At 40.3% G+C, this 27,719-nt stretch overlaps 2 protein-coding genes across 4 annotated transcripts; one reads left to right on the top strand and one right to left on the bottom strand.

Moving 5' to 3' along the window:
* Positions 1-251: 251 nt before the first annotated feature.
* Positions 252-6,612, bottom strand: LOC310936862 (excitatory amino acid transporter 1-like; the record flags this gene model as incomplete). The annotated part of the gene is made up of 9 exons (XM_083901017.1): positions 252-462; positions 1,871-2,005; positions 2,099-2,293; positions 3,651-3,884; positions 3,968-4,248; positions 5,182-5,224; positions 5,955-6,159; positions 6,238-6,375; positions 6,474-6,612. The coding sequence occupies 9 exons, from the start codon at positions 6,610-6,612 to the stop codon at positions 252-254; spliced, it is 1,581 nt and encodes a 526-aa protein (XP_083757143.1).
* Positions 6,613-13,944: 7,332 nt separating this feature from the next.
* nadk2 (NAD kinase 2, mitochondrial) lies at positions 13,945-25,543 on the top strand. 3 transcript variants are annotated; one of them, XM_083901160.1, is made up of 12 exons: positions 13,945-14,668; positions 16,038-16,126; positions 16,771-16,859; positions 17,148-17,229; positions 18,369-18,452; positions 20,637-20,779; positions 20,885-20,978; positions 21,100-21,264; positions 22,107-22,162; positions 22,256-22,309; positions 22,404-22,527; positions 23,612-25,543. In XM_083901160.1, the coding sequence occupies exons 1-12, from the start codon at positions 14,426-14,428 to the stop codon at positions 23,748-23,750; spliced, it is 1,362 nt and encodes a 453-aa protein (XP_083757286.1). In that variant the 5' UTR covers positions 13,945-14,425; the 3' UTR covers positions 23,751-25,543. The 3 variants fall into 3 exon arrangements, with proteins under 3 accessions (XP_083757286.1, XP_083757287.1, XP_083757288.1); XM_083901161.1 differs by having other exon boundaries at positions 21,121-21,264; XM_083901162.1 differs by having other exon boundaries at positions 21,169-21,264.
* The last annotated feature ends 2,176 nt before the right edge of the window (positions 25,544-27,719 follow it).

A 27,719-nucleotide genomic window follows, 5' to 3' on the forward strand; every position in this document is an offset into this window, starting at 1 on the left:
AAAAATCAACAAATATCCTTTTAACAGGCAGCTAATGTTGGGCAAAAATGCAGATAAAATTCATCATGTCCTGGTGAAAAAGAACAATAAAAAAACTGAATTTATTATAATTTCACAACGTGATATATTAAAAATGAACTTTCCTTATGATTGAACCCCTTTGTAATATACTGTATATATATATATATACTGAAATTAATTCAATTCAATGTACTCTAAAGTCATGGTGTGTGTGTGTGTGTGTGTGTAAACTACATGATGGATTCACTGTGAGCACGTTTGTCGTTCTCGAAATCGCTGTCCTGGGGAATGAGCTTGTACGGTTTCTTGCGCTCCTTCTCCTCCAGCACGGAGTTCCCCATCTCCACGTCTTTGCTGCGGAGCTCGTGTCGCGACAGGAACTCGATGATGCCGGCGCCGATCGAGTCGCCCAGAACGTTGGTGGTGGTTCGCAGGCGGTCCCTGTGTATGCCGACGAGGGAGAAAGAGAATTAAAAAAAAGGGCGGGAAAGTGGAAACACGAGAGAAACCTGTGACGACAAGCTACGGTAAACTGTGTAGCCCCTGTGGCTAATGTTAGCTAGCATGCAAGCCTCCATTTCAGTATTTTGGTTGTCGCTGTCTTGGATTATTGAAACCTGAAGTGATTAATTTGAGAAACTATAAAACTCGATGATACTGCTAAGCTACGGTCAACTGTGTAGCTACTGTGGCTAATGTTAGCTAGCATGTGAGCCCTCATTTTAGTATTTGGTTGTCACCATCTTGGTTTATTGAAACCTGTAGTCACTAAATTTGAGAAACTATAAAACTCAATTATAATACTAAGCTATAGTCAACTGTGTAGCCACTGTGGCTAATGTTTGCTAGCATGCTAGTCTTCATTTTAGTATTTTGGTTGTCGCCGTCTTGGTTTATTGAAACCTGAAGTAACTAAATTTGAGAAACTATAAAACTTGATGATACTGTTAAGCTATGTCAACTGTGTAGCCACTGTGGCTAATGTTAGCTAGCATGCAAACCTCCATTTCAGTATTTTGGTTGTCGCCGTCTTGGTTTATTGAAACCCGAAGTAACTAAATTTGAGAAACTATAAAACTCGCTAACATTAGCTACCGTGCTACTGTTGTAGCTGTAGCTAATGTAGCTAAAAACCCTGGTAAAATTGTTGACTTTTAAAGCCTCCATTTTAGTATTTTGGTCATGTTCATCTTGATTTATCGTAAAACCTGAAGAAGCTAAATTCGAGAAACCAGTGGAGCTGATGATGCTGCCAAGCTACACTAAACTGTATAGCTCCTGTGGCTAATGTTAGCTAGCATGCTACTGTTGTAGCTCTAAATACTAAAAACTAAATGCTCACCCAAATAGTAGGCAACAGATGTTGACCATGTACAAAAACCCACTATTTAAGAAGACCACAAGGACCATGTGCGTAAAACTGCTGTCCTATGTCATACCAGACTTCGTTCCTTCTCCTTTATGAAACTTTATGAAAGTCTCTTGACCACTTTAGTCAGAATCTTGACAGCGTTATCACAGCATCAAGAAGACAGGCCATTCAGATTTGGTCCATCCTACTTAAAGGAGGGAAGAGTTTCTTCTTCTTCTTATTACCCCAGTTAGCTGAGTAATTTCTGGGAAGGGTATTCTAATTGAAACGATTAATTTGGGAAACCTAATTATGTTTCTATGTTAAAACTCATTGCGGAAAATATTCAATACAAAAGGGGAAGATGTAGAGCAAGGCTCCGGGGAGACGGCAGAAGTGTGTCACTAGGTGGTGGTAGTAGAACCCAGAGCTGCTTTTGACCTTTAAAAAAAGCACAGCGATGATTCATGCGACGCGCGGCCACAGACGGCTACTCACAGAAACCAATCGACCGCAATGATGAGAGTGATGTCGTCAGTCGGGAGTCCAACAGAGGTCAGCACGATCACCATGGTGACCAGGCCTGCCTGAGGGATGCCAGCAGCTCCGATGCTAGCTGCCGTTGCCGTGATACTTGATGGAAGATAAACAAAGTAGAAGAAGTTCTGTTATGGGGGATGTGAACTTCAACGGGTCCAGGGTAATATAACATGAAGTGAGCTTTACCTGATGGTGATGATCTGACCAAAGTTCATCTCCACATTGTTGACCTGTGCTATGAAGATGGCGGCCAGCGCTTCGTACAGAGCCGTGCCGTCCATGTTGATGGTCGCTCCCACCGGCAGCACGAACCGCGTGATCCTCTTATCGATTTTGTTGTTCTCCTCCAGACATCTGAAGGTGACGGGGAGCGTCGCGGAGCTGGGAGGTGAAAGAACAGGAGAACGCAGAAGGGCCAATATTTGCAATGGGAACCATTTCCCCTGAGAACGGTACCAAAATAACTGATCTGGACCTTCACAGATTTTGGCGCCCTTACATTGGGGTGCCAAGCTCAGTGGTCTGGCTCCCACCGGGTGGAGATGGACACACTGCTGTCCACTGATTAGTTACGTAAGTTACGTATTTGGGCCACACAACTTGCAGTGGAAACCCAAGCCAGATCAGGGTCTGCCATTCCAAATCAAACCTGGATGAGCTGAACTGGAGGTCCCTAAGCTATGGTCAACTGTGTAGCCAATGTGGCTAATGTTAGCTAGCATGCAAGCCTCCACTTTAGTATTTTGGTTGCCGCCAAAAAAGCTCACTTTGGTTTATTGAAACCTGAAGTAACTAAATTTGACAAATTATAAAACTCAATAATACTACTAAGCTATGGTCCACTGTGTAACACCTGTGGCTAATGTTAGCTAGCATTCAAGCCTTCATTTTAGTAACTAAATTTGACAAATTATAAAACTCAATGATACTACAAAGCTATGGTCAACTGTGTAGCCACTGTGGCTAATGTTAGCTGGCATGCAAGCCTTCATTTTAGTAACTAAATTTGACAAATTATGAAACTCAATGATACTACTAAACTATGGTCCACTGCGTAACACCTGTGGCTAATGTTAGCTAGCATGCGAGCCTTCATTTTAGTATTTTGGTTGTCCCTGTCTTGGTTTATTGAAACCTGAAGTAACTAAATTTGACAAATTATAAAACTCAATAATACTACTAAGCTATGGTCCACTGTGTAACCCCTGTGGCTAATGTTAGCTAGCATGCAAGCCTTCATTTTAGTAACTAAATATGACAAATTATAAAACTCAATGATACTACTAAGCTATGGTCCACTGTGTAACCCCTGTGGCTAATGTTAGCTAGCATGCGAGCCTTCATTTTAGTATTTTGGTTGTCGGCGTCTTGGTTTATTGGAACCGGAAGTCACTAAATATGACAAATTCTAAAACTCAATGCTACTACTAAGCTATGGTCCACTGTGTAACCCCTGTGGCTAATGTTAGCTAGCATGCGAGCCTTCATTTTAGTATTTGGTTGTTTATTGAAACCTGAAGTCACTAAATTTGACAAATTATAAAACTCAATGCTACTACTAAGCTATGGTCCACTGTGTGGCCACTGTGGCTAATGTTAGCTAGCATGCAAGCCTCCATTTTTTTTTTTAGTATTTTGGTTGTCGCCGTCAGATCAGGGTCTACTATTCCAAATCAAACCTGGATGAGCTGAACCGGAGGCAGTGTTGTTGAGGTGCGTCAGTGTTGGGTAGACGTACCTGGACGAGGTCCCCAGGGCCGTTACTAGAGCCTGCAGGAGCCCGGCGATGAAGATGAAGGGGTTCTGTCGAGTGATGACGAAATACAGAGTGGGGAGGATGAGAACGCCGTGGATCAATAAGCCAATGATGACTGTGATGGTGTACATTCCCAGCTGGCCACCCATCTGTGTCAGGTCATCCATCTCCACGATCTTCCCTGCGATGAGGAACAGGATACCGATGGGAGCGTACCTGAAAGAGGACAAGGAGCACTGAGTCGCCGAGCAAAGGTGTGTGAGCGGTTCAACAAACTTTTCTTCGGAGTAAACTCGTACCACATGATGATGGCGACCAGGCGCATGATCGCCTCGTTGAGGCTGTCGAAGAAGTCCCTCAGGAGCTGGCCCTGCTCCTTCATATTACCAATTATCAGGCCAAAGCACATGGAGAAGACCACCAACCCGAGGGCATTGACCCCGTTCACCTGACCCGGCACTGGGATCACTTCTTCCCGGGTGATCTCCATGACCTCCTGGGTTCCATTGGTCGAGTTGAAGATTGTGTCATTCACGGTCACTGTCACTTGGACCACTCGTTTCCCGTATTTGGTTTTGAACTGGCGAACAACAGAAGGGATTGAGTTTGGGTTAAACCGGGGATAATTTGATAGGGGGAAGTTTGCTTTAAAGACAAACCTTCTAAACGTGTTTTCATTCATCAAACAGGGACAGAAACATGATGCTTGAAAGGTTTTTCTGGGAGAAAACACCCAAAAGCAAACAAAGGATTGTACTAATCTCCACATTCTAATTTGTATTGTTGCGTGAGAGGCTTAAAGGGATAGTTCGGCATTTTGGACATAAGACCTATTTTCCAATTCAGCTGGTGTGATGGAGACGTTTTCAAGACATTTCATTCAGTTCTTCTAGTTGCAGAGTTCGCTGGTGCTATGGCTAGCGCAAGTCAATGGTACACGCTAGCATGGCATTAAAAACACTCATACCGAGGCAAATCAATTGTAACGGCAGACTATTGATGTACATATCTGTGTTGATAGAATGTTTGAAATAAAACCAACCTTGCAATTTGAAGGATTTATGTCTCAGCAGCAGCAGCGCGTCATACTTCCTGTTAGGCTATGGCATTGCGAAAGAAAGTAGTCCCTCAAAAATTCATTCGATGCCAGGTTAGTTTTGTTTAAAATATTATTCTATCAACACAGATATGTACATCGATAGTCCGCCGGTACAATTGATTTGCCTCGGGTGCACTGTGGAGCCGGTATGAGTGTTTTTAATGCCATGCTAGCGTGTACCATTGACTTGCGCTAGCCATAGCACCAGCGAACTCGGCAACTAGAAGAACTGAATGAAATTTCTTGAAAAAGTCTCCAGACGTCTCCATCACACCGGCTGAGTTGGAAAATAGAACTTATGTCCAAAATTGCGAACTATCCCTTTAAGCGTTAGCTTTAGATTGTTGGTTATTGAAAGGGTTAGAGTTAGAAAAAAATGCCACTTTTTGAGTAAAACGTATTCCTGAAGCTCACCTGCTGAGTGCAGGCTTGGACCAGGTTTGGCGGGAACATGTTTCTGAAGAGAAAGAAATCACAGTGACATGAGAATTGACACCAAGGGCCAATTCCAATTCCTTAATCTTAACCCTCAAGCTCAACCCTTAATCTTAACTGGCCCTCAAAACCAAGTGTTGAGGGTTATTTTGTCACTTAGAAATGGGACACCCCTTAAATGCAGATACGTCTTCAGACTGTAGGGGGCAGAATAACGCGAAAGCTGCGTCCAGTCTGTCAACTCCAAAAAAGAAGAAGAAGAAGAAGACATTTACGTCAGGATTATTTATTACGATCCGTTTTTCTCAGTCAAGTTATTAGGTTGTCACAACCACGGACATATTCAGCTGACAGTTACCACACACCACGGTAAACCATAGCAAACGATCGATTGTCCGCACCGGCCGGCTATTGACAAAAGATCGTAAAATAAAAATAAATGTTACACAACAAAGAAAATACTTAATTTGTAGTGTACTCGTTTCGCTGCTTTCGGCGCCATCTTTGTTCCGTCAAAACACGCAATTTATTCTGGGTAGCCCTAGCTCCCAAGGGTGGTGTCGGAAAATCTCAATATTGAGGGCGATACAGCCCTTAAACTTGACCCCTCAACTTAATTTTTCTGAGAATCAGGACAGCACTTGCACTGGAGGGAGCGCGCATTTTTGAGATTGAGGGTTAAGCAAGGAATTGGAATTCACGCCAAACCCTGTAAAATCTCACTCAACTTCCCCGGTTATTTCGCCGGATACCTGATCAGATCCAGGAAGGCGTCGGCTGGACTGACTTGCTCTATCTTCTGCTGCTTCCCAAACTCGTTCTTTGAGCCCTTTCCCGGGTGGATGATGAGGACGATGATGATCCCGACGAAGACGGCGATGAAGGTCGTGGTCATGTAGTAGATCACGGCTCTCATGCCCATCTTTCCTGACGCTTTGCTGTCCAGAGCTGCCATTCCTAAAAAAAAAACACAGGGTGGAGCTGTAGCTGAAGGGTTTGTTTAGTGATGACCCGGTTATGTCGCGGGTCGTATACCTGTCACTAAACTGGAGACCAGCAGCGGCAGAACGAGCATCTGAAGCATCCTCATCAACAGCTCTCCGGGGAAAGAGAAGTACTTCACTTCTCGATAGGACATCTTGTACGGACGCAGGGCGAATCCCAGAATAACACCTGCACACACACACAGAGAAAGAGACGTAGGACAGTTGTGGGACTGTTGACGGCGACACCTGAGATGTTTCTCCTGCGGTCCTGCAGAGGTCGCTCACCTACGATCACCGCCCCGACGGTGAAGAGCACGAAGGCGTTCTTCTTGAGGAAAGCCTGGACGTCCTCTTTGGAGATCTCCTCCACTTTCCTCTTGGCCTTCATGGTGCGTATGTGGACGCCTTCCCTGAAGCGCTGCATCCTGTCGAGGTTTAACAGAACCAGGAGAACGCGATCGTTCTTTGCACTCAACGCGGATCACGAGAAGGCGATGGGAATTATCAGCAACTTCACTATCACTGTTTTATTTTTTTAAAGGTCACATAGAGTGGTCCTGTTGCACATTTATGTTAGTTATGGAGGTCTACTTACATATATTAACTTGTTTTTATGGTCAAAAACCTCCTAGTTGCTGTAAACGAGCCGTTAGAAATCCTCTTTTCTGACGCTGTTCGTCAGCCTCGATGTTTCAGAGTGAACTCAGACCCCCAGAAGACAGAGTCTTGTGATTGGCCAGTACTATTCAGCACATCCGCTCTCAGAAGCGCAGCTCCCCCCTCTGGAACGGTGGATGCACTGCTCCTCATTATCAAAACATTGTTTTAACAGTGTTTAAAAATAGCTTCATCACGACTCCCCGCCGCAGTCCCTTTGACGACCTTTGACCCGGAGTCAGACCCAGAGTCAGAAGACACTGTCGCTCGTGAAACACCTCCACAACGGACGTTATTCTTCTTCTGCGGTTCAATGTACGCAACCGGATGTGCCCGGACAAGTGCCCGGAGCAGGACGATCTGCTGTTCAGGAGAACCGTTGTTTACGTAACTCTTACAGGATTTTCAGAGATCACGCTGAGCCCCGAGGTTACAATTAAACACAGCGTTCTCAGCCGTGGCTGAACTGCTTGTTTAGAACCTTCAGGGCTTCGTAAACAAGGTAATGACGCAGACACACACTAAAAAACAGCGTTAATAGGAACTTCCGGTCTAGGTCCGCTTGAAACTTTCTTTTTCAATCAATAGAACAGAAGCAAAACACAAATACAGGAGGGGAAACACTACTATCTTGCATAAAGGTGCCACTTTGTCCGTCTTTTGCAACGTATGAATCCGTTTTAAATTCGCAGACTAGAGGTCATTTGTTCCGTTGATCGAATTTCTTCCACAATGTCCAGCCAGTGGCTCAGTTTTCAGCCAACTTCTTGTGATTTTAGCCGCATAGGGATAGGATCTTGAACGGGTAAACATCTTTTTTAACTATTACATCGTCTAGAATCAGTCCTCAGGGATATTATATCCAAAAATTGTCCCAGTTGGTTCGTATTTTCATACATGAGCAGAATATATGAGAGTGGTTGGCATTCGATTGCCCACATTGTCTCCAACAAAATTGTTGTTGACCCAATTTGTTTATTTTTAATTTGTGGTGTAATAAAAAAAAAAAGAGTAAATTTTCTTAGAGCTAGTGGATGTGTGTTGGGTCTCATAAATGGAGCGCTAATCACTACCACTGTTTTTCACTGACGGCAACATTTTACAGGGAACATATCAAGCAAAGCAGTGGCCACAAGGGGGCACCAGATTACTCCTGCAGCCCTGTGTCTAAAGTTATAGCCATTTTCAGACAATTCCAGAGTTCCAGATCATTCTGGAGTTTGCCGTTCACGTTATGGAGAAGACATCCTGAGGTCGTCGGGGTCAGACACGTTTACAACAGCAGCAGAATCTCCAGAGGAGGAGGTGGAGGTCGTGGTGGAGGACACTCACCGATTCTCTGTGGATTATCCAGAGATTCTCCTGCTGTTTTTTCTCACAAGCGCTCATTGGACATCGTCTGCAGATTTGACTCGGGAGAACATCCAATAATTCTTAATTTTTGTGGCCATTTGCATTTTTCCGTGAAAAAACGTCCGCTACCCAGGAACGTCCCAGTTTTATGTAGATTCTGAGACCACAGCGGTGGACTTTTACACTGTTATGAGGACATAAGGGTGTGTTTGTACGCAGACGATGTTGCGATGCTATTCTTTCGCTTAGTGCGCGAAGTTGTATATATGGTCCAATATTATATGTGAAATAATTTTTTTTCTGGATTTTTATCGCTCATTATTACACTCTTAGAAATAAGGGTTCCAAAAGGGTTCTTCTACAAGGGCTGAGGTTCTACCTGGAACCATTTGCTTCTGAAAAACCCTTTCTTCGGTAAAGGGTTTTTCAAGGGTTCTTGGTAACACTAATGGTTCCAGTAAGAACCATTTTGATCCAGAGAACCCTTTAAAAGCCCTTTGCTGAATAAAGGGTTTTAAGAGGGTTCTTGGTGGAACCCTCCAAAAGGGTTCTCCTATGAGGACAAGCCGAAGAACCTTATATGGTTCTACTTAGCACTTTTATTTCTAAGAGTGTAGCAGATGCAACCAAATTCCAAAACACACACACGTTTTTATTGATTTAAGAGATTATTTTAAGAGATTATATTGTGCTTTATTTTCTAAAGGCAAATGACCAAAATTAACTGTTTGAGGATTACAAAAAATTAAGTTGAAGCTTTTTATCGGCGGAAAAACTATGATCATGTCTCACTACGCCAGGCGAACAGCGGAGTCCCTTAACATAACATCTTTGCCCATATATGCATGCAAACGGCGATCCCTCTGTCCAATGTGATCAAAACAGAGCAAACGAATGCCAAAGAAACAGTTAACACACCTTAATATAGTGGGAAAAACAACTCTAGATAATAATAATCCATGGTTCCTACATCAATGCTACGATACATACAACAAAAACAACAAAATCAGGCTTAGATTAGGCTAATGGTCACAACTTTATCTATTTACACTGTGTACTTAAAACCACTAATTACCACCAGAAATCAAAAAGCGAGCTTCTTTAATGATGGCGTTACCTCTTTGTCTTTGCTCTGACGCTGAAGGTTGAAGAGACGGAGGAACTGGCGTCTGAGGATCTCCAGGAGGACGGAAGAGCAAACTGTGAAGTGATGCAGGAGCGAGTGAGATCTTCTCTACCTTTACTGGGTTTGGGTAAAAGAAGGGAGGGGAGATGAGAGAGAGAGAGAAAGGGAGGAGAGGACAGATGAGGAAGTGATCATCCCATAATATCACCGTTAATCGCGTTAGTCTGTGACACAGTTTCACTTAAAACGCAGACGTGTGACAGTTGTTGTTGTTGTTGGTGATTTCGTTGGCGAACGATTGCAACTGAATTAAGTCAAGAGTTTACAGAGAAGTTACTGTTCCGGCTGTTTTTAACTGCAGATTCTCGCCATTTATCACAATTTTTCAATATTTTCAAGTAAATTAAATACCCGATTACTCCCGTTTAAGGGGTTATTTTTAGGCAAACTCAAATTTAAGGGGGTCAAATTATCTTTCCTACTTAAATTGTTTCAAAAGATGCCTTAGAACCATCTCATAACTGCTTTAAATCACCTCTTTTGTGTATTTTTCCTTATTGTTGCACTCTATTATTGTCTACAGAACACATCATATTGTAGTATTTATTATTATTAATATTATTTTTATTATTTTAAGTCCTTTACTTTACTTACGTACATTACTTCGAGAAACTATTGCGTTATAACGAGAAACTATCACGTTATTTCGAGATAAGATGTTTTGTCATTATAACAAGAAACTATCACGTTACTTCGAGAAACTATCACGCTATAACGAGAAACTATCACGTTATAACGAGAAACTATCACGTTATTTCGAGATAAGATGTTTTCTCGTTATAACGAGAAACTATCACGTTACTTCGAGAAACTATCACGTTATAACGAGAAACTATCACGTTATAACGAGAAACTATCACGTTATTTCGAGATAAGATGTTTTCTCATTATAACTGGAAACTATCACGTTATTTCAAGATGAGATGTTTTCTCGTTATAACAAGAAACAATCACGTTACTTCGAGAAACTATTGTGTTATAACGAGAAACTATCGCGTTATTTCGAGATAAGATGTTTTCTCGGTATAACAAGAAACTATCACGTTACTTCGAGAAAATATGTTTTCTTGAAAATATCTTGAAATAACGTAATAGTTTCTCGTTATAACGTAATACTGAGCACCCCACTTTTTTCGTGTATGTATGGCAGCAATGCGCTTCGGTAAAATTACTTGTTTTTGTCATTTAAACAGATAGTTGTCGTTAAATAATTTTCCTTATTGATGCACTCTGTTATTGTCTACAGAACACATCATATCGTAGTATTTATTATTATTAATATTATTATTATTACATGGAATAAATCACGATTTTAAGTCCTTTACCATGTCCCAAAACTCACAGAATGGAAGTGGGAGGGGCTAAAAACTGACCCAAAAAAGTGATAGTAGGTCGTCTCCTGTCGGGATTAACGTACATGAACGAAACTTGGTACACGCGTTCATGAGGTTGAGCTTTAAATAAAAGTCGATGACAAGTGTCCTGTGAATCCTACGGGAAGGCCGCCATCTTGGATTGAAAGCGACGACGGAGGCATTTTTGGCGAATTTGCACCAATGCTACAAAATCTATCTCGTTATGTTTCATAATCTTTGCCATTTTAACGCACTATATTATGAAAAATAGACCAAAACGATGGAACGTGACACCATATACTGCTTTATTAAATGATATCATATGATAAAATGTAGGACTATATGTAATAATACATGCAATCATTGACTTTTGGACACACACACACACACACGGAGAGAATCGTCCCTGACATAAAACAATAACTTTAACGACATGCGGCGGCGGCGGCGTCATCTCTGGGGACGTGTCATAGATTAAGGTAATTCCACAGAGTCAGAGACGCACCACATTTAGCTGCTCTGTAATAAGTGACCTCACTGTATGGAAACATATTCCCCGGCGACGCGGCGAATATAATTAGTGAAGTGAATACCCCTCCAATCAGGTCACGTCGTCTTTTCACAAACACACTTTCCCCCAAGAATGAAACTCGCTTTTTTTTTTTTTTTTTTTTTTAAACTTTATTTTACTTAATCAAATTTAATCAGGATTAGTTTATAATCCCAGTGAATCCACGGTTTATCAATCTACCTGGAGCGGTAATCGCAGGAACAACGTGTTCTAATACGATAAGATAAAAAAACAACACGCTATGACACAACACATACAATATAATCCTTTATTAATCCCACAATGGGGTAATTTTACAGTTTTACAGCAGCAAAGACGTACGAAACATGCATTTTAACATCTATGAATAAACACTATTGACGATTAATCTCCTAAAAATGTCATTAAATAGGCATTAATGACCAGAATACGCTATTTACAGTGTAAACATTGTATTTTGACACTGTAAATACATCATATTCTGGTTATTAATGCCTAGCATTAGCATTATTGTCTAAACTTTCTATATGGAGACCTACTTTTATAAAGATGGCAAACAATCGTATATGAAATTATATAATTTACATGAATTATATAATTAAAATTGTAATTTGCAGCCATGTCTGTATCAGTGGTGAGTCAAATATAAGGATTTGATGAATAAATAGAGAAATCCTGCACTTTTTTCCCACTTTTGGGTCAGGATTAATATCGTATCATATAGTGTGATTTCCACCTTTAATCTGTAAAATCTTATATTATATCATTTTTAATTGATAAATTAATCCTTTCCAATGAATATAATTTAGAGAATTAAAAAATTAAAATGGCGGCCTTCCTGTTGGGTTTGGATCGCGGTCATAATGTAATTTTTTCTTCGCCCCGACCTCCGACACATATCTACCAATTTTCGTGCACGTACGTACACATTTTTCTCGGGGGGTTGGGGGCGGAGCTTGGGTCATTTGCCCCGCCCACGTCCAATTTTCCACGCACATTCACCGAACCACTTTCAGAAAAGGGTGGGGCGTAGAGTTCAGACGTGTGGAGGGAGCTTTGCTCAGAAAATAAGCCAATTAAAACGGTCCATGCATCTTATCAGGAGACGGACGACTGAGACTGAGACACGTTATCTCTGCCTCCACCTTAGAGCAGCACAAGAAGACGGATGGATGGAGGGATATTGGCCATAAATGTGTTAAGAGCGCTGTCATTTATAAATCAAAATAGTGATTTGGTATCACCACGTCATTGAAAAAATATTGAGGACGCACAAACAATTGTTGTTTTGAAATTGCTGACTCCCACCTACTAATAAATAAATATAATTACTAATAAATAAAATATATATTTTACCCCGTTTATGGATCTGTTTGTTTAACATAAATTTAGTTTGTTGGTTAGTCCGTTAGTTAGTTCACACCACTCATAACTGTATATGTGCATGTGTTTGCTGTTTTTTTCCCCACTCTTTCTCGTGTCCCTGAACGCATCAAGATCACTTTTTTGACATAAATTTAGTTAGTTAGTTAGTCAGTTAATCAACCAATCATAACTGTTTTCCCTCACTCTTTATCATATCCCTGAACGCATCAAGATCACTCTTGTTTATCATAAATTTAGTTAGTTAACCACTTGTAGCTACAGGTGTTTTCTGTTTTTCCCCACTCTTTCACATGCCCTTGAATGCGTCAAGATCCCTTGTTTAACATAAATTTAGTTAGTCAATAAGTTAGTTAACAATCATAACTGTTTTTCCCACTCTTTCACATGCCCCCTGAACGCATCAAGAACACTTGTTTAACATAAATTTAGTTAGTCAATAAGTTAGTTAACAATCATAACTGTTTTTCCCACTCTTTCACATGCCCCTGAACGCATCAAGATCACTTGTTTAACATAAATTTAGTAATTTTGTGAAAAAGTTAGTTAACCAATCATAAGTGTTTTTCCCCACTTTTTCACATGCCCCTGAATGCATCAAGATTAACATAAATTTAATTCAGTTAGTCAGTTAATCAACCAATCATAACTGTTTCCCCCACTCTTTCCTGTGTCCCTGAACGCATCAAGATCACTAGTTTAACATAAATTTAGTTAGTTAGTTAACCACTCGTAGCTACAGGTGTTTGCTGTTTTTCCCCACTCTTTCACGTGCCCCTGAATGCATCGAGATTCACTTGTTTAACATACATGTAGTTAGTTAGTTAGTTAGTCAGTAAGTTAGTTAACCACTCGTAAATGGTTTTCCCCACTCTTTCACATGCCCGTGAATGCATCACGATCACTTGTGAAACATAAATGTAGTTAGTTGATTTGTTAATCAACCAATCGTAACTGTTTCCCCCCACTTTTTCCACATGCCCCTGAACGCATTAAGATCACTTGTTTAACAATTTAGTTAGTTGGTTAGTTAGTCAGTAAGTCAGTTAACCACTTTTAACGGTTTTCTCCCACTCTTTCCCACGCCCCTGAATGCATCAAGCAGCGCGCCCCCAAAACGTCAAATAACCCCGCCCCTTCGGGTTTTGACAGAGTACGTCAGCCAATCAGATTCACCGTTACGCGTACGTGCTGGACACGCACACACACACACACACACACACGGTGACGACGTGCCAGTTTGGGTGTTGGTGTCAACAACACTCGGCGGTTGTGATTGTAATATTTATTATTTATTTGTTTTTAAAACCAAACTTCCGTCCTCGAGCCCGGAACACGTCTCTGTGCCCGCGCTGGGTGACGTTAGCTCGCTCGTGTGTGTGGAATGCGGGTGAACCCCGTGCGCGCGAGTACGCTGCTAGCTAACTTTAGCTTGTGTATCCGGGCTGGTGAAGTACCGCGGTCGAGCGTGACCAAATACGGCTAGTTGGACAAGTAGTTAACTCATTAACCAGCTGTTTAGTTACTTTCCTGGGTTTACCACCGGACCCGGAGAGTAACCGGGTCACGGCAGAGCTCCTCGGGACGGGAGGTCTCGGTGTGGTGGTGACCTTCTCCCGCAACTGGGACTGGGACTGACATGACGCGCCGTGGCCGCTCTGCAGCACCTGTAGCCGGACACTGAGCGGAGTCTACGGTCGTACGGTGTGTGTCGGTCTCTGCGTGTGTGTGACCTCCCTGTTCCCCGTGGACAATGAGTCGCGGCTCGGCTGTGAAGCTGCTGGGTCTCGGCAACCGAGCAGTCGGCAGCGTCCTGTGGTGCGGGAGCCCCCTCCGCTCGCTGCTCCACATGTCAGCGTGCAGCGCGGGGTCACTGAAGGCCAGGTCCGGGTTCAGACCGGAGAAAGTGGCCGTGGTGACGAAGACGACCCGGTACGAGTTCGAGCAGCAGCGGTATCGGTTCGCTGGACTCTGCGAGGACGATCTGAAGCAGCTGGTAAGACCGATGTTTACTGTGTGATCCAGTCTGGGACCAAAACAGTCTGCACGGTATCTCTGGGGAAGTGACGATTTTCGATTTTTGAACTTTTTTCAAAAATCAAGATATCGTGAACCGCCATAAAGCTGCTTGTTTTTGTGTAGTCATAATACACTCCAAAATCTGTTATTTACGTTTTTTTTTTACTGCTGTCGGTTTGTTAGCTAAATTTACAATTCGCCGAATTATTTCAAATTATATGTACGCGTATTGCTGCCATACATACACAAAAGTGGTCAGTATTACGTTATAATGAGAAACTATCACGTTATTTCAAGAAACTATTACATTATAACGAGAAACTATCCCGTTATTTCGAGATAAGATGTTTTCTCGTTATAACAAGAAACTATCACGTTACTTCGAGAAACTATTACGTTATAATGAGAAACTGTCACGTTACTTCGAGAAACTATTACGTTATAACTAGAAACTATCACGTTATTTTGAGATGTTTTCTCGTTATAACAAGAAACTATTACATTATAACGAGAAACTATCACGTTATTTCGAGATAAGATGTTTTCTCGTTACAACAAGAAACTATCACGTTACTTCGAGAAACTATTGCGTTATCGCGAAACTATCACATTATTTTGAGATAAGATGTTTTCTTGTTATAATGTTAAAACATCTCGATATAACGAGAAAATATCTTGAAATAATTTAACAATTTCTCGTTATAACTTAATAGTGAGCACCCCACTTTTTTGTGTATGTATTGCAGCAATACGCTTTGGTAAAATTACCAAGTTTTTGTCATTTAATCAGGTAGTTGTCGTTAAATGAGCGTTAACCCAAGTGAAGCAGTTTCTCGTTGTATTATTTGTAGGTGTACCTTATCGGTTAGAGGAAAAATCGCTTAAATATATGGGTGATTATAAGTTAATAGTTATTGTTTATCGGTACAAAAACACACATCAGTCATTCCATGGCACTGTAGAAAATTTTCACGATTTAATCGGAGTAAAGAACGGTGAGGACGGGTAGAACCTGTTATTGCTGACAAAACATTCCATGAAATTTCATGATACAGTTGCATCAGATGTTGTGGACTGAGGTCAATCCTCATTAATCCTGACTCTTGTGAGGCTTCTTCAGTGTGAATATTGTCTCTTTTTAACCAGTTTTCTGTCTATATACTTTGATAAAATGCACCTTAATGCAAATTTATCTCTTGAAAACATACAGATATGGAGGTAGATTATGAAAGTCACTGCCTATTTCTGTGTGTGCATCTGAAATATTCTCTAAACTTAAATGCATTATGATATTTGTGAGTGCGGCTGCAGTTTATTTACCTGTGTGTGTGTGTGTGTGTTTGCAGCTCGCCATGAAGGGCTCCAGCTACAGCGGCCTGCTGGAGAGACACAACATCCACACCAACAATGTGGAACACATAGTGAAGAGCCTGCGGTAAGAAGGCACACAACAACAACAACAACAACAACACTATGGTTGTATGACACTGTGTGTGTGCGCAGGGTTAGCAGCTACACTGTCGATGCAACCATGGCGGAGAGAAATCTATGCCATTTTAAGTGTACGCTAATTTAAGAATATGTTGACCGCGTCGTATGGCTGATACACTGCTGCGCTGTCTGTGCCCACGCTGGACAACAACCAGCGTCACTCTCCATGACGACATGGCTGTCAGCAATTTAGCACACGCCATATATCAGCATCAGTGTCGCTTTTTAAACCGTGAAACTCTCCCACACCAAAGCCCATGGAGAAAATCAGTGATTTTTAATTCACAGGGACACAGTGAGCTGCAGCTCGACTGCTGCCTCATTTACTACGTTTGTGTTACTTGGTTTAAATTGGAAGTGAAGATTTTTTAACACCAAAGTCACAAAATATTAATAAGGACTTAACTGGATGGAGGCAGCAGTGGCAGCGACTCCTGCGTGCTGTGATGTAAAATCGTTGATTTTCTTCGTGGGCTGTGGTGTGGGTGACGCAAAGGCACAGACTTTGAATTCCAGTTGGTTAAAAAGACATAACAAACACATTATTAAGCTGTATCGTTGATGATGATGATGATGATGCGTCTGCAGGAGCAAAGGCATCGACGTACGAGTGGTGAAGCGAGGAGAGTACGACGCAGAAGTGGTGCGATGGGCGGACGCCATCATCTCCGCTGGAGGTTCGTATCTCTGTCACGTCGGTGAAGTTTTTTGGAAAACCTACGTAGCATCAAAAATGTCAAAAAAAAAAGATGTTTCGTTTGTCCATCGTGGTCTACTGTAAAAAAAAAAAATACTTAGCGCTTAGCTAGCTTCTGTGTTGGGATTCTCGTTCTGGGTCAGACTGCCATAAATGGTGCAAAGAGCCCAAAATACACAAACAAAGGCTTCAGACAACAGACGTAGGAAAAACAAAACAAGTTCCTTAACTGCAGTTTTTTTTGTCTCTTTTTGTCTCTTTTTGTCAGGTGACGGGACAATGCTACTTGTTGCCAGTAAGGTTTTAAGCAAGGACAAACCAGTTGTTGGAGTAAACACTGACCCTGAGAGGTAAAGCACTCACCTGGACACATTTGTTTCACGGTTAAAGGGAGAGTTCAGGATTCATCTTTGCTGTTCGACGGCCTCTTCTGAAAAGAAATTCTAAGTTACGCCACCACACCAAAGTCCATAGAGAAAATCAGCGTTTTTAGCCCTCGGGGATACAGGAGCTGCTGGGCTACTTCTGCTTCTGCGTTATTTGGGCAGTTTGTGTCACTGAGGTCATTAAGAATGAAGCATTTATAGCATCAGAGTTACAGAATAATATATTTGAACTAACTGATGTAGCAGCAGTTGGTAGCTTGGTAGCTCTTGTGTTCTATGATGTAAAAATAGTTGATTTTCTCAATGGACTTTGGTGTGGGAGAGTGAATGTTTTACTTTACACGTGGTAGACCTTACAGTTAAAAGTGTAAGTAACAATTATTTTCATAAAGCAATAAATCTAATGATTTTTTTTTTAATTAACTATTTAATTATGTATTTGTTTAATTAATTAGTTATTTAATTATTTATTTTATTTATTCATTCATTCATTCATTAAATTAAATAATTAGATTTATTGCTTTATGAAAGTAATTGTTACTTGCACTATTAATTAATTAATTAATTAATTGGTTGTCTGCTCTAGAAAATGTTGATTATTGTTTCACAAGCCAAAATTCATCTGTTTTCACGATTGCTTCATTGTATGGAGCAACGAAACCAGAAAATATTCACATTCAAGAGGCTGAAAACGAAGAGATTAACTGATTTATTGATTATCAAAATAGTTGGCAATTCATTCTGATATGGACTAGTAAATCATAAAGTGAACAGTTAATTAATTAATTAATTAATTAATTAATTAATTAATTAGTTAGTTAGTTAGTTAGTTAGTTAGTTAGTTAGTTAGTTAGTTAATTAATTAATTTATTAATTAATTAATTAATTAATTAATTAATTAATCATTGCAGCCCCTACTTATATTTTAAAGAAGAGAAGATGAACCCAGCAGTTCACACAATGAGAAAGCACAAAAATGTCAGTGTCTGGTTGGAAAAGTCTGTCTAGCAGTGAAATAAAACGGTGGACGTGTTCTTAAAATATCGTACGCTAACGTATGCTAGCGCTCATCATGTCTCTCGCTCTCTCTCTTTTGACTGAAGGTCAGAAGGTCACCTGTGTCTGCCCGTACGCTACACTCACGCTTTCCCCGAGGCGCTGGACAAACTCTTTCGTGGTGAGTTCAGGTGTGTATTTACCCACTTTTCTCACGCTCGTATAGAAGTGAGTGACCTGTGAGCGCAAAAATCAACACAATATCACGGAAAACTCACAATCATTATGTATCTTTGGGAATTTGGGAGTTTCTGAGGCGTTTCTGTGTACAAAGACATTTCCTGAAACTAACGTTGTGTTTACAGAAAACTTACAGAGAACAGGAAAGTGAAAGGAATGTGAAGTTAAAGCTGGGTTTTTGAGTTATTGGTTTTTGGAGCCTGGACTCACTCACACACTCACTCTCTGTCTCTGTGAATGTTCTGGAGCTTTTCCTCACATGAACGTTGGTTAGAAAAGTGTTGTTTTGCGTTGTCTTGTTGTTGCCCTGGAGGACTTCTTCACTCGTGAACATGTCCTGACATCAGAGCAGCAGTAATGTGAAGAATGACAACGTCGTCGTTTTAGCTTAGCATTCGCGACAAGTTCAAACCCGTTTGTCTGGAAAGAGTAGAGTTGTCAAGACTCAGTGCAGGACAGACGTAAGTCCACTTAGTTGATCCCTTATCTGCTAAAACAGGTCACTGAACCAGATTATTCTCCTTAGTCACATGTCGTTACATGATTAAAACAAGATTTCTGATTGTTTTAGCTTCTTAAACGTGAATATTTCCTTTGTTTCTTTGCTCCACATAAGAAATCATTAAAACGGAATCATTTTGGTTTGTGGCCAAAAACAAGACATTCGAGAACATCATAATTTCCAGCTTTGACAAACACTGATCAACGTTTTTTAACATTTTATGGTCGTATTTGTGGCATATTTGCGTCTCATTTTTCCTGAAGGCCCGGTAGCTTTGGTTTGAGCTCCTCACACTTAACTTTATTACCTCATAAAAACCTTTGGTCGATCTTCCTCATGTGAAATGGATGTTTTTTAACAGATCTGTCAGGAAATACTTTCCGAGAACACTTTTACTAAACTAAACCCACATTTGCTAACCTTAAATATTTGCATACATAGTTGTTGACATACATGTGTAATTCTTGAAATATCTGTCAAAGTCCCGCGGTCAAACGACCTGTTTGGCTTCTCGACCAGGATCTTTGCTGTGCAAAGTCATCTCCGTCACATTCCGAGATTCTCTGGACGATGATGAGTCAGTGCTCCCTGAATGCTTCCTTTTCACAATTTGAGCAGCCTGATGAAATCAGATTAGTCTCATCTCTGAATGTCCCCCCAAAAAAACAACTGGTCATCAGGACGTGGCGATATGGCCTCAAATCAACATCACGAAATATTGGGCAGTTCACCCTGATAACGATAAATAAGCGATAAGTTGCTAAATGACGTCATGGCATAATTTGCATAATTGACCATTTGCCTGATGTAAGCGTGTGCGCCGTGACACAGATATCAGCACTGACACATATCAAACATAACATATATATACAGTATATATATATATATATACAGTATATATATATATATACGCGACTACACATGCTGCACACGTCCGAGTGTCTTAAAGGGACATGAACATACCATTTATATGCTTTTAATTTATTGTATTTTAACTTTTAACTTTCTTTATTTTACCATTTGGTATCTGTTGTGCAGCACTTTGGTAACTTTGTTGTTTATAAAATGTGCTATACAAATAAAGTGGATTGGATTGGATTGGATAGCAGTAGCCTGCCTACCTACACACACAGCCAAAAACTATTTTTTTTTTTTTTTTTTTTTTTTTCTATTATCGAACATGTCGATAACGACAAAATGACGCCAATTTTCAACGTAAATTTCGATAACGATAATTTTTTGATATATCGCACAGCCCTACTGGTCATCGCTTTAGCCGTGTTTGGAGTGGAACGGTTTGGTACGGCGCAGCGTGTGGTTTTTATGCATTTCCAATTGGAATGGTACTAAAAATAATCAGCCATTCTGTCAAGATTTTTGCCTCACTTCCGCTCGGGTACCAGAGATAAATGGAAGTCAGGTGATTGGGCAAAGTTTGACATCGTGTTTGGACTTAAAGAGCTGCCGGAGCGTCCTCCTTTGTTGTCTGTTGTGTCACGTTCATTGTCGCCAAAGCCTCACCCAGGGTTCGACTATTCATTTCGGGGTTTTTTTTTTGAGAAATTTGAGGCAGCGATGGATGGATGTATGGATGGATCTGGTCCCCCGTCACGTTGTCCTCTTGCGTCCGCAGGTGGCTTTGGCGTCAGAGGATCCGCGTCCACTTGGAGGGAACGGGAATCAACCCGGCGCCGGTGGATCTGCACGAGCAGCAGCTGAGCCTGGAGCAGCACAACCAAGCTCACCGCAACACCGCCGACGACAACGGCCACAAGAGTACGACCTCCCCTCTACGTCTACGTCCTCTGTCCTCCGTCCGTCTGTCACTTTGTGTGTGGAAATGTTTCTTTGTTCTTCCTCTAATTCAGTGAGTCTTCTCAGGGCCAGGAGCTCTGCACGAGAACGTCTCCAGACCCTGTCTGCTCACCGTCAGAAGCCTCAACGAGATCTTCATCGGAGAGTCTTTGTCGTCCAGGTACCTCGGTCTTCTCAAGCCATGCATGGAATCGAATGTGCTGTTGTGTGTGTGTTTGTTTGTGTCCCACCCCCCTTGTTAATCCACCACTTTCTCGCTTGTTCCTCCTTCATCTCATCAGTGGAATCTCTGCCCACTACAGGGAGAAGTTTAAACCCTTCAAACACCATGCTAACCATTTGCTTCATAGGGCTTCCTACTATGAGATATCTGTGGACGACGGCCCGTGGGAGAAGCAGAAGAGCTCAGGTCTGAGTATCTGCACGGGAACCGGATCCAAAGCCTGGTACGTAGTCGGCTTTAGTTGATGATATTTGAATATGTAAAAACTCTTTTTATTGAGCTTTTCAAAATTAAACATACAGATGGAAATAAAATGACTGATATAAGTATATAGAAAGTATGTAAAAATATAAGGAGTGAAACATTAATTTAAAAAAGGAAGAGGGGAAGAAAATAAAATAATCTTCTAAATTTCCACTTACTCTCCTGCACCAAAGTCCATAGAGAAAAACATATTTTTTAGCTCACAGGACCACAGCAGCTGCTGCTCTCCTGCTGAATCATTTGGTCATTTTTTTTGCTATTTAGCTAAATCCGAACAGGATTGCAAACACAGAAGTCACAAAATAACACATTTTAAAGGCGCCATATGTAAGAATGTGGCCAAAAACGGTCACTACATTCAAATTCAAAATACCAAGGTCTTTTGCATGTCCATTTCTGACGTAACTGGCAACCAGTGGTTGCTCGGCAGCTGAGACTCAACTGACTGCAATGATTGGTAGACGGCAGTAGGTGGCGCCACATGACGCCAAAACATGATTTCATAACATTATTTGCAGTCTGCAAAATATTTTTTTTAATGCAAATATTTTGTCTGTACTGTTGTTGTTGGTGAGTTCAGTTTGTTATATGAACATTATTCCTGAGTCTCTGTGACATATTAGGAGGATTTTATGGCTTTAGTTGCTTTAGATTTATTACATAATGCACCTTTAACTTCACTGACGGAGGCAGCAGTCGATCGACGACTCCTGTGTGCTGTGACGTAAAATGGTTGATTTTCTCTATGGGCTTTGGTGTGGGAGAGTGAGTAAATCATCTGCCTTTTGTTTTTTTTTACAGGTCTTATAACATCAACAAACTTTCTGAACAAGCTGTGGAGGAGGTTTTAAAAATAGGTGTGTGTTTGTGTCGTATATGTGTTGCCTAATTTATATATAATAATAATAATAACAATTCTATAATAATGACACATTTCCTTGTTCTTTCAGGAAAGTTCCTCTCGGGTCTTGAAATTCCACTTAATCGTGAATTTATTGAGCGAGGTGAGTGGATTATCGCTTTGTTATTCTCTCTTCACTTCCTCTTTGTGTCATGTGACGATGATGATGATGCATGTGTGTGTGTGTGTGTGTACAGTCACTGACAGATACAACGAGGCGCTGGTGTTTGCGCCGGACGACAGACGCCTGTTGTACAGCATCAGAGAGCCCATCGTGAACAGAGTCTTCTCCAACAGTCGACAGAGAGGCTTCGCCAGCAAGTCAGTCAACGTTATTACATCATAATATCACATTTATATTCGCGATAACGTTAAAAATCCTATTTTAAACTAGCTTTTTCTTACAGTTTGGTTGTAATTGCAACCGTTCTCCCTCGATATTTGCGTTATACCGTATGCAGAATTTACAATGCACACAAAGTGATTTTAACAACCATTGATTTTATTGTTTTTTTAAGAGGTTTAAAACTGACTTTAAAAAACGTTAAAACCACGAAAAAGGTTGTCAATTAGCTCCTGTAATTAGCTGTAAAAATGAACACTAAAAGTACATTTAAAAAAAGAAAATAAACGCGTCGTTTTTGATAGATTTGTAAATTGGAATGGGTAGAACTTTGTGTCCGGACGTTTTACCCTAGCGTTACGATATGGACATAACAAATGCGACTAATATTACAAAAAACATCACTTTCTAAACACGACTTTCTTTGTTTGCCTGTTGTATCGTGGTAATTTACACCGAACAAAAATGATTGCTGTTCATACGATATGCAGCTCCCCCTTGTGGCACTTGATTGTAATTGCAACTGTTCTCCCTCAGTAGTTATGTTATTTACGTTATAAATGGAGTTAAAAACAGATTTTTAACGCTAGAGTTAATATTAATGGAACACAATTCATTATTTTAGGGTGTATTGTACATTGTTCATAGTATTTGACGTAAATATTGCGATGTTGTGCAGTATTTATTTTGTTTAACGTGAACCGTGAGAACAGTTGCAAATTAGCGCCAAGCTAATTTTTTTATTATTCCACATTGTTTGTGTATAAAGAACTGCTAAAAATACGTTTAAACGTGTGGTTTTTGATAGATTTGTGAATTTAAATGGGTGGAGCGTTACGTATGTAAGCTTTACGATATGGATGTAACAAATGCGACTAATATTACAACAATACGACTTTCTTTGTTTGTGGGTTGTATCAACGCAAATTACACTCACAAAAATGATTGTTGTTCATAGTATTTTTGCAATAATAAATTTTTTTTGCAAAAGATTGTAAAAAAAAAAGATGCAGCTCCCCCTTGTGGCACTTCAATAAATAAACATTTTTGTTTGTTTCTCAGGGTGTGCGTGCGCTCTCGCTGCTGGGACGCCTGCATGGTGGTGGACGGCGGGACGTCGTTCGAGTTCAACGACGGCGCCATCGCCACGATCAGCATGAGCGAGGACGATCAGCTGAGGACGGTGGTTCTGCAAAACTGAGGCGAGTCAGGAAGATTAGCCTTTAGCCTTTAGCCTTTAGCCTTTAGCCTTTAGCCTTCCCACACAAGTGTTAAATATCTCAATTCCTCACACACAGAAAAAGGTGTTTTATCAAACGTGTGATTTGAAAACATTTTTTTTTTTCTAAATAGTTTTTTCTTTATAATGTTGGTTTTTAACCTGGATGATCATAGCTTTGACAATGATGGTGATGATGCTGGGAGACCTGATGATTGTGACCCTATCACACCCCCCCACCCCCCCCCCCCCCATTTAAAGGCATAGTTCAGTCTCTTTTTTTTTTGGGCGTACGGTTGTTGGTATCTTAAGAACACGTTCACTGCGTTATCTCACCGTTAGACGCCGTTATGTCAACAGGAAACGGAGGTTTGTGTGACTTTGTAACGCGCTCGCTCTCTCACACCAAACCCCATAGAGAAAATGAGCGATTTTACCTCACGGCACACAGGAGTCGTTTACCCACTTTTGCCTCCATGAGTAACTTATACCATGTTATTTCGTGACTCCTGTGTTTGAATTTCTTTATTCAGATTTAATGAAGTGTCCTAAACGTATCAAACGAGGCAGCAGCGGACCAGCAGCTGCTGTGTCGCCTGTGAGCTAAAAATGACGATTTTCTCTATGGGGTTTGGTGTGGGAGAGTGAGCGGTCTATAAAGTGATACAAACTTGTAGTTTTCTGTTGGAAAAGTCAGCGAAACGTTGAGATGAAGTGGTGAACATGAGCAGGAGATATCGTACACTTAAGAAAGATGATGATGATGATGAGAGAAATAACGTGAACCCAAAGCACAGTGAGCGATTGTTACTTTTCTTACGATGATATTTTTGGCACAGGGTTTATTTTTTCATAGCGGTTGGGTGTTTTAAAAAAAAAAATAGAAAAAGAAGAAGCTGGGAGGAACAAATGAAGTGCACTAAATGTCAGAATGTTGTCCTGAAAGGTGAACGGGTTTAATATTTGCGAAGTGTGGATGTTTGACTGACGCTCCCTCGGGTTTTACTCTCTGATTTATTTGCTGCTTTATCTCACCGTTACACAGCTTACGTTAGCTGGAAATTAACGTTTGTTTGTTTTAAAACACACACGCACACGCACACACCAAATTCCATAGAGAAAACCAGTGTTTTTAATCTCACAGTGTGCTGCTGCACTACCGCTGCCTCCTTTGGTAGGTTTGTGTTACTGCGGTCAAGCTGAGCGAAGTATTCCAAACACCAAAGTCGCAAATAAGACATTTAAAGTTAGTGATAGAGGCGGCAGTGGAACAACTCTTGTGTTCTGTGATGTTAAAATCGTTGATTTTCTCTATGGGGTCTGGTGCGGGAGAGTTGAAAAACAGTGAGATGAAGCAGTGTAAAATAATCTTGTAGATGTAGATTTAATTAGGTGAGTCGTATAAAGCGGCTAAATTCAGGGTTTTTTTTTTCCCTGACGTACGACATAAAAACCACACGTAAAAACTCCCGAACTGCCCGTTTAGCTCCGCGTTTTAGGTCAATCCTTCGTCTTTTAACGGTCACAAGCTTTAAAGAATGGATCTTGGTGACAGTGATGGGCTTTTTCTTTTTTTCTTTTTATTTAAAGGGACAGTGTGCGAGGTAGACGCTGTGTGGCTGTGTCACTGCGTCATACCGCGTCACACCAGCAGGGGTTGTTTACAGAGAAGACATCGTATTATGCAGCGTGCCAAAGGCAGCGCCTCCTCCTTGTGGAAATGGTGATGTGTCACTAATATGTAAATATGTTTTTGTTTAAAAATTGGATAAAAAGTGGTCTGGAAATGAAGTGGTGGCGTTTTTTTTTCTTCTTTTCAACTCGTCACTGCGTCTTTATATTTAATTATATTTGTCCTAAATTGTTTATTTTTCTTTTTAACTGGGAACTTTTTCGCAGCTAAGATAGCGACATTTTTTCGTAGTTTGAAACTTTACCGAGGTCATAACTCAACCTTTCATTAAATTTTTTAAATTTATTATTTAATATTTGATTATTTTACGTCTTATTGTATGTACATTATTTGACTTTTTTATTTTGTTTTAATGCATTTTTGTCATTTTAATTTCTTAAAACCGAGGTTTTTTTGGGATAAAAATTATATTTTCTTAAATTTTAAATACTTTTAAAGGCTTCCACCTCTGAATTATACCATCTTTTTTTTTTTTTTACACACAATTGTCATTTTAATCCGAGATTTGTAAAAAAAAAAATGTTTTGAGTTTACCAATATGACATTTTTTTGATGCCTTTACATCTTTTTAATATCTTTAAAGCTGATGTTTTATTCTTTAAAAATGAATTTATATACTACTTATATATATATACACACTTCTTTTTTTAAATTTCATATATTTTTTGACATTCTGAAAATATTATTTTTGGGACCAACTTTAGTTAGTTTGTGTCAAAAAAAGATCACACGAAAAAAGTCAACAATTAGCAAATTAAACAACTTTTTATTCTCTAACAACCAAATTCAAGTAATTGGAGAAATCAAATTCAGTTGATTTACTCGGCACAGGAAATGAATACAAACTTGTTTCCCCCCCCCCATTGGATTTCAGTCATCGACAGCCACATTATGACATCACGATGACATCTTGAAGGAAAAACAGTGCTGCGGCGAGTGAACCCGCATGTAAACATCAAGTTAACATTTGGAAAACCCACACCATGTGTGGAGATTAAAAAACATGTCATTTTACATAAAAACTTTTTTCCGATTTAAAAAAAGACATGTCACATAAAAACGTCCGAAACATTCTATAACACTCTGTTCAGACATTAAAACCCCGATTCAACATTTACATCGTCGGTGATGGTTGCTTCCTTTTTTTTTTTTTTTAATATATACACTTAAAGGGATAGTTCAAGTGTTCAGTATTCCTCATATTTCAAGTCTCGCGTCAGTCGGCGCGACAGGATCCTCGTCGTTAGCTTCAGCAGCTCGATTTTATATTATAGTTCAACTTGAGCGCAAAAAATTCAAGTAAATACCAATCGTGAGTGATGAGACTTCCAACGTCCCAATGTTTTGTGTGTGTGTGTCACTTGATTCAAGTTTAGTTTACTATGACCGTTAGCTTAGCATTATTAGCCCCATGAGAGGAATAGCCAGCCGTGTTTACTGCGATTCAAAACACGAGTCATACAGTGATCAAAGTAACACAGTTATACAGCTCAAAAAACATAGGCAGTCGTGCTTTCAGTGGAAAGTGATAAGAGGTTAGCGACGCGGCCGCGGGGACAAACGGGACGTTAGCTACGTAATAAAAAGGCTCTCAGAGTTTAGAGACAGAGAAAATCAGTGATTTTTAGCTCAGTAACACAGGATCTTCTCCACTGCTGCCATCTTTTCTTGAGTATGGTCACTTCCATGAATCAAAACAAGGGATTTTCAAACACCAAAAGTCAGAATGAAGCATCTGAACCGACTCATGGAGGCGGCTGTGGATCGACGAGTCCTGCGTGTTGTGGTGTAAAATCACTGATTTTCTCTATGGGGTTTGGTGTGGGGATAGACATGCGATTGATTAGCTTGATTTTTTTTTTTAAATGAATCAGTTAATGTGACCATTTGTAGTATATTTAAAAAGATACAAAACAAATGTTTTAATTTATCATCGATCGCACTTCTATAAAAATGAATCTCTCTTCTCCAGTGACGTCCTAATTTGTGGTGCATGAGATGCTGAAATTCATGAGGTTCCTTGAATGCATCTCAAAGCTGCTCCTCTAAAAATTTCAAAACTGCTGTAGATCCAGCAGAAGAGATTACATTTTACGAGAGTCGTTGAATGCATCTCTCATGCACTAGAATATTCTACGGTCAAATATTCAAATAGCATTCTTGCTAGATGTACCCATCCCTACGAACAGCAAGATTCTACAGATATTATAGGCTAACGCAAATTTATCGATTTGTTGTTTATTATTTTTGTGAAGTTG

This window comes from Microchirus variegatus (genome assembly GCF_963457635.1).
Source record: "Microchirus variegatus genome assembly, chromosome: 1".
Lineage (NCBI taxonomy): Eukaryota > Metazoa > Chordata > Actinopteri > Pleuronectiformes > Soleidae > Microchirus > Microchirus variegatus.

What these genes read in the sequence shown, in the direction of transcription:
- nadk2 (XM_083901160.1), top strand. Translation starts at nt 14,426, where the DNA reads ATGAGTCGCGGCTCGGCTGTGAAGCTGCTGGGTCTCGGCAACCGAGCA. An exon ending in CGCCATCATCTCCGCTGGAG is followed by an intron (nt 16,860 to 17,147) that starts GTTCGTATCTCT and finishes TCTTTTTGTCAG; the next exon opens with GTGACGGGACAATGCTACTT. An exon ending in CTCTTTCGTGGTGAGTTCAG is followed by an intron (nt 18,453 to 20,636) that starts GTGTGTATTTAC and finishes TTGCGTCCGCAG; the next exon opens with GTGGCTTTGGCGTCAGAGGA.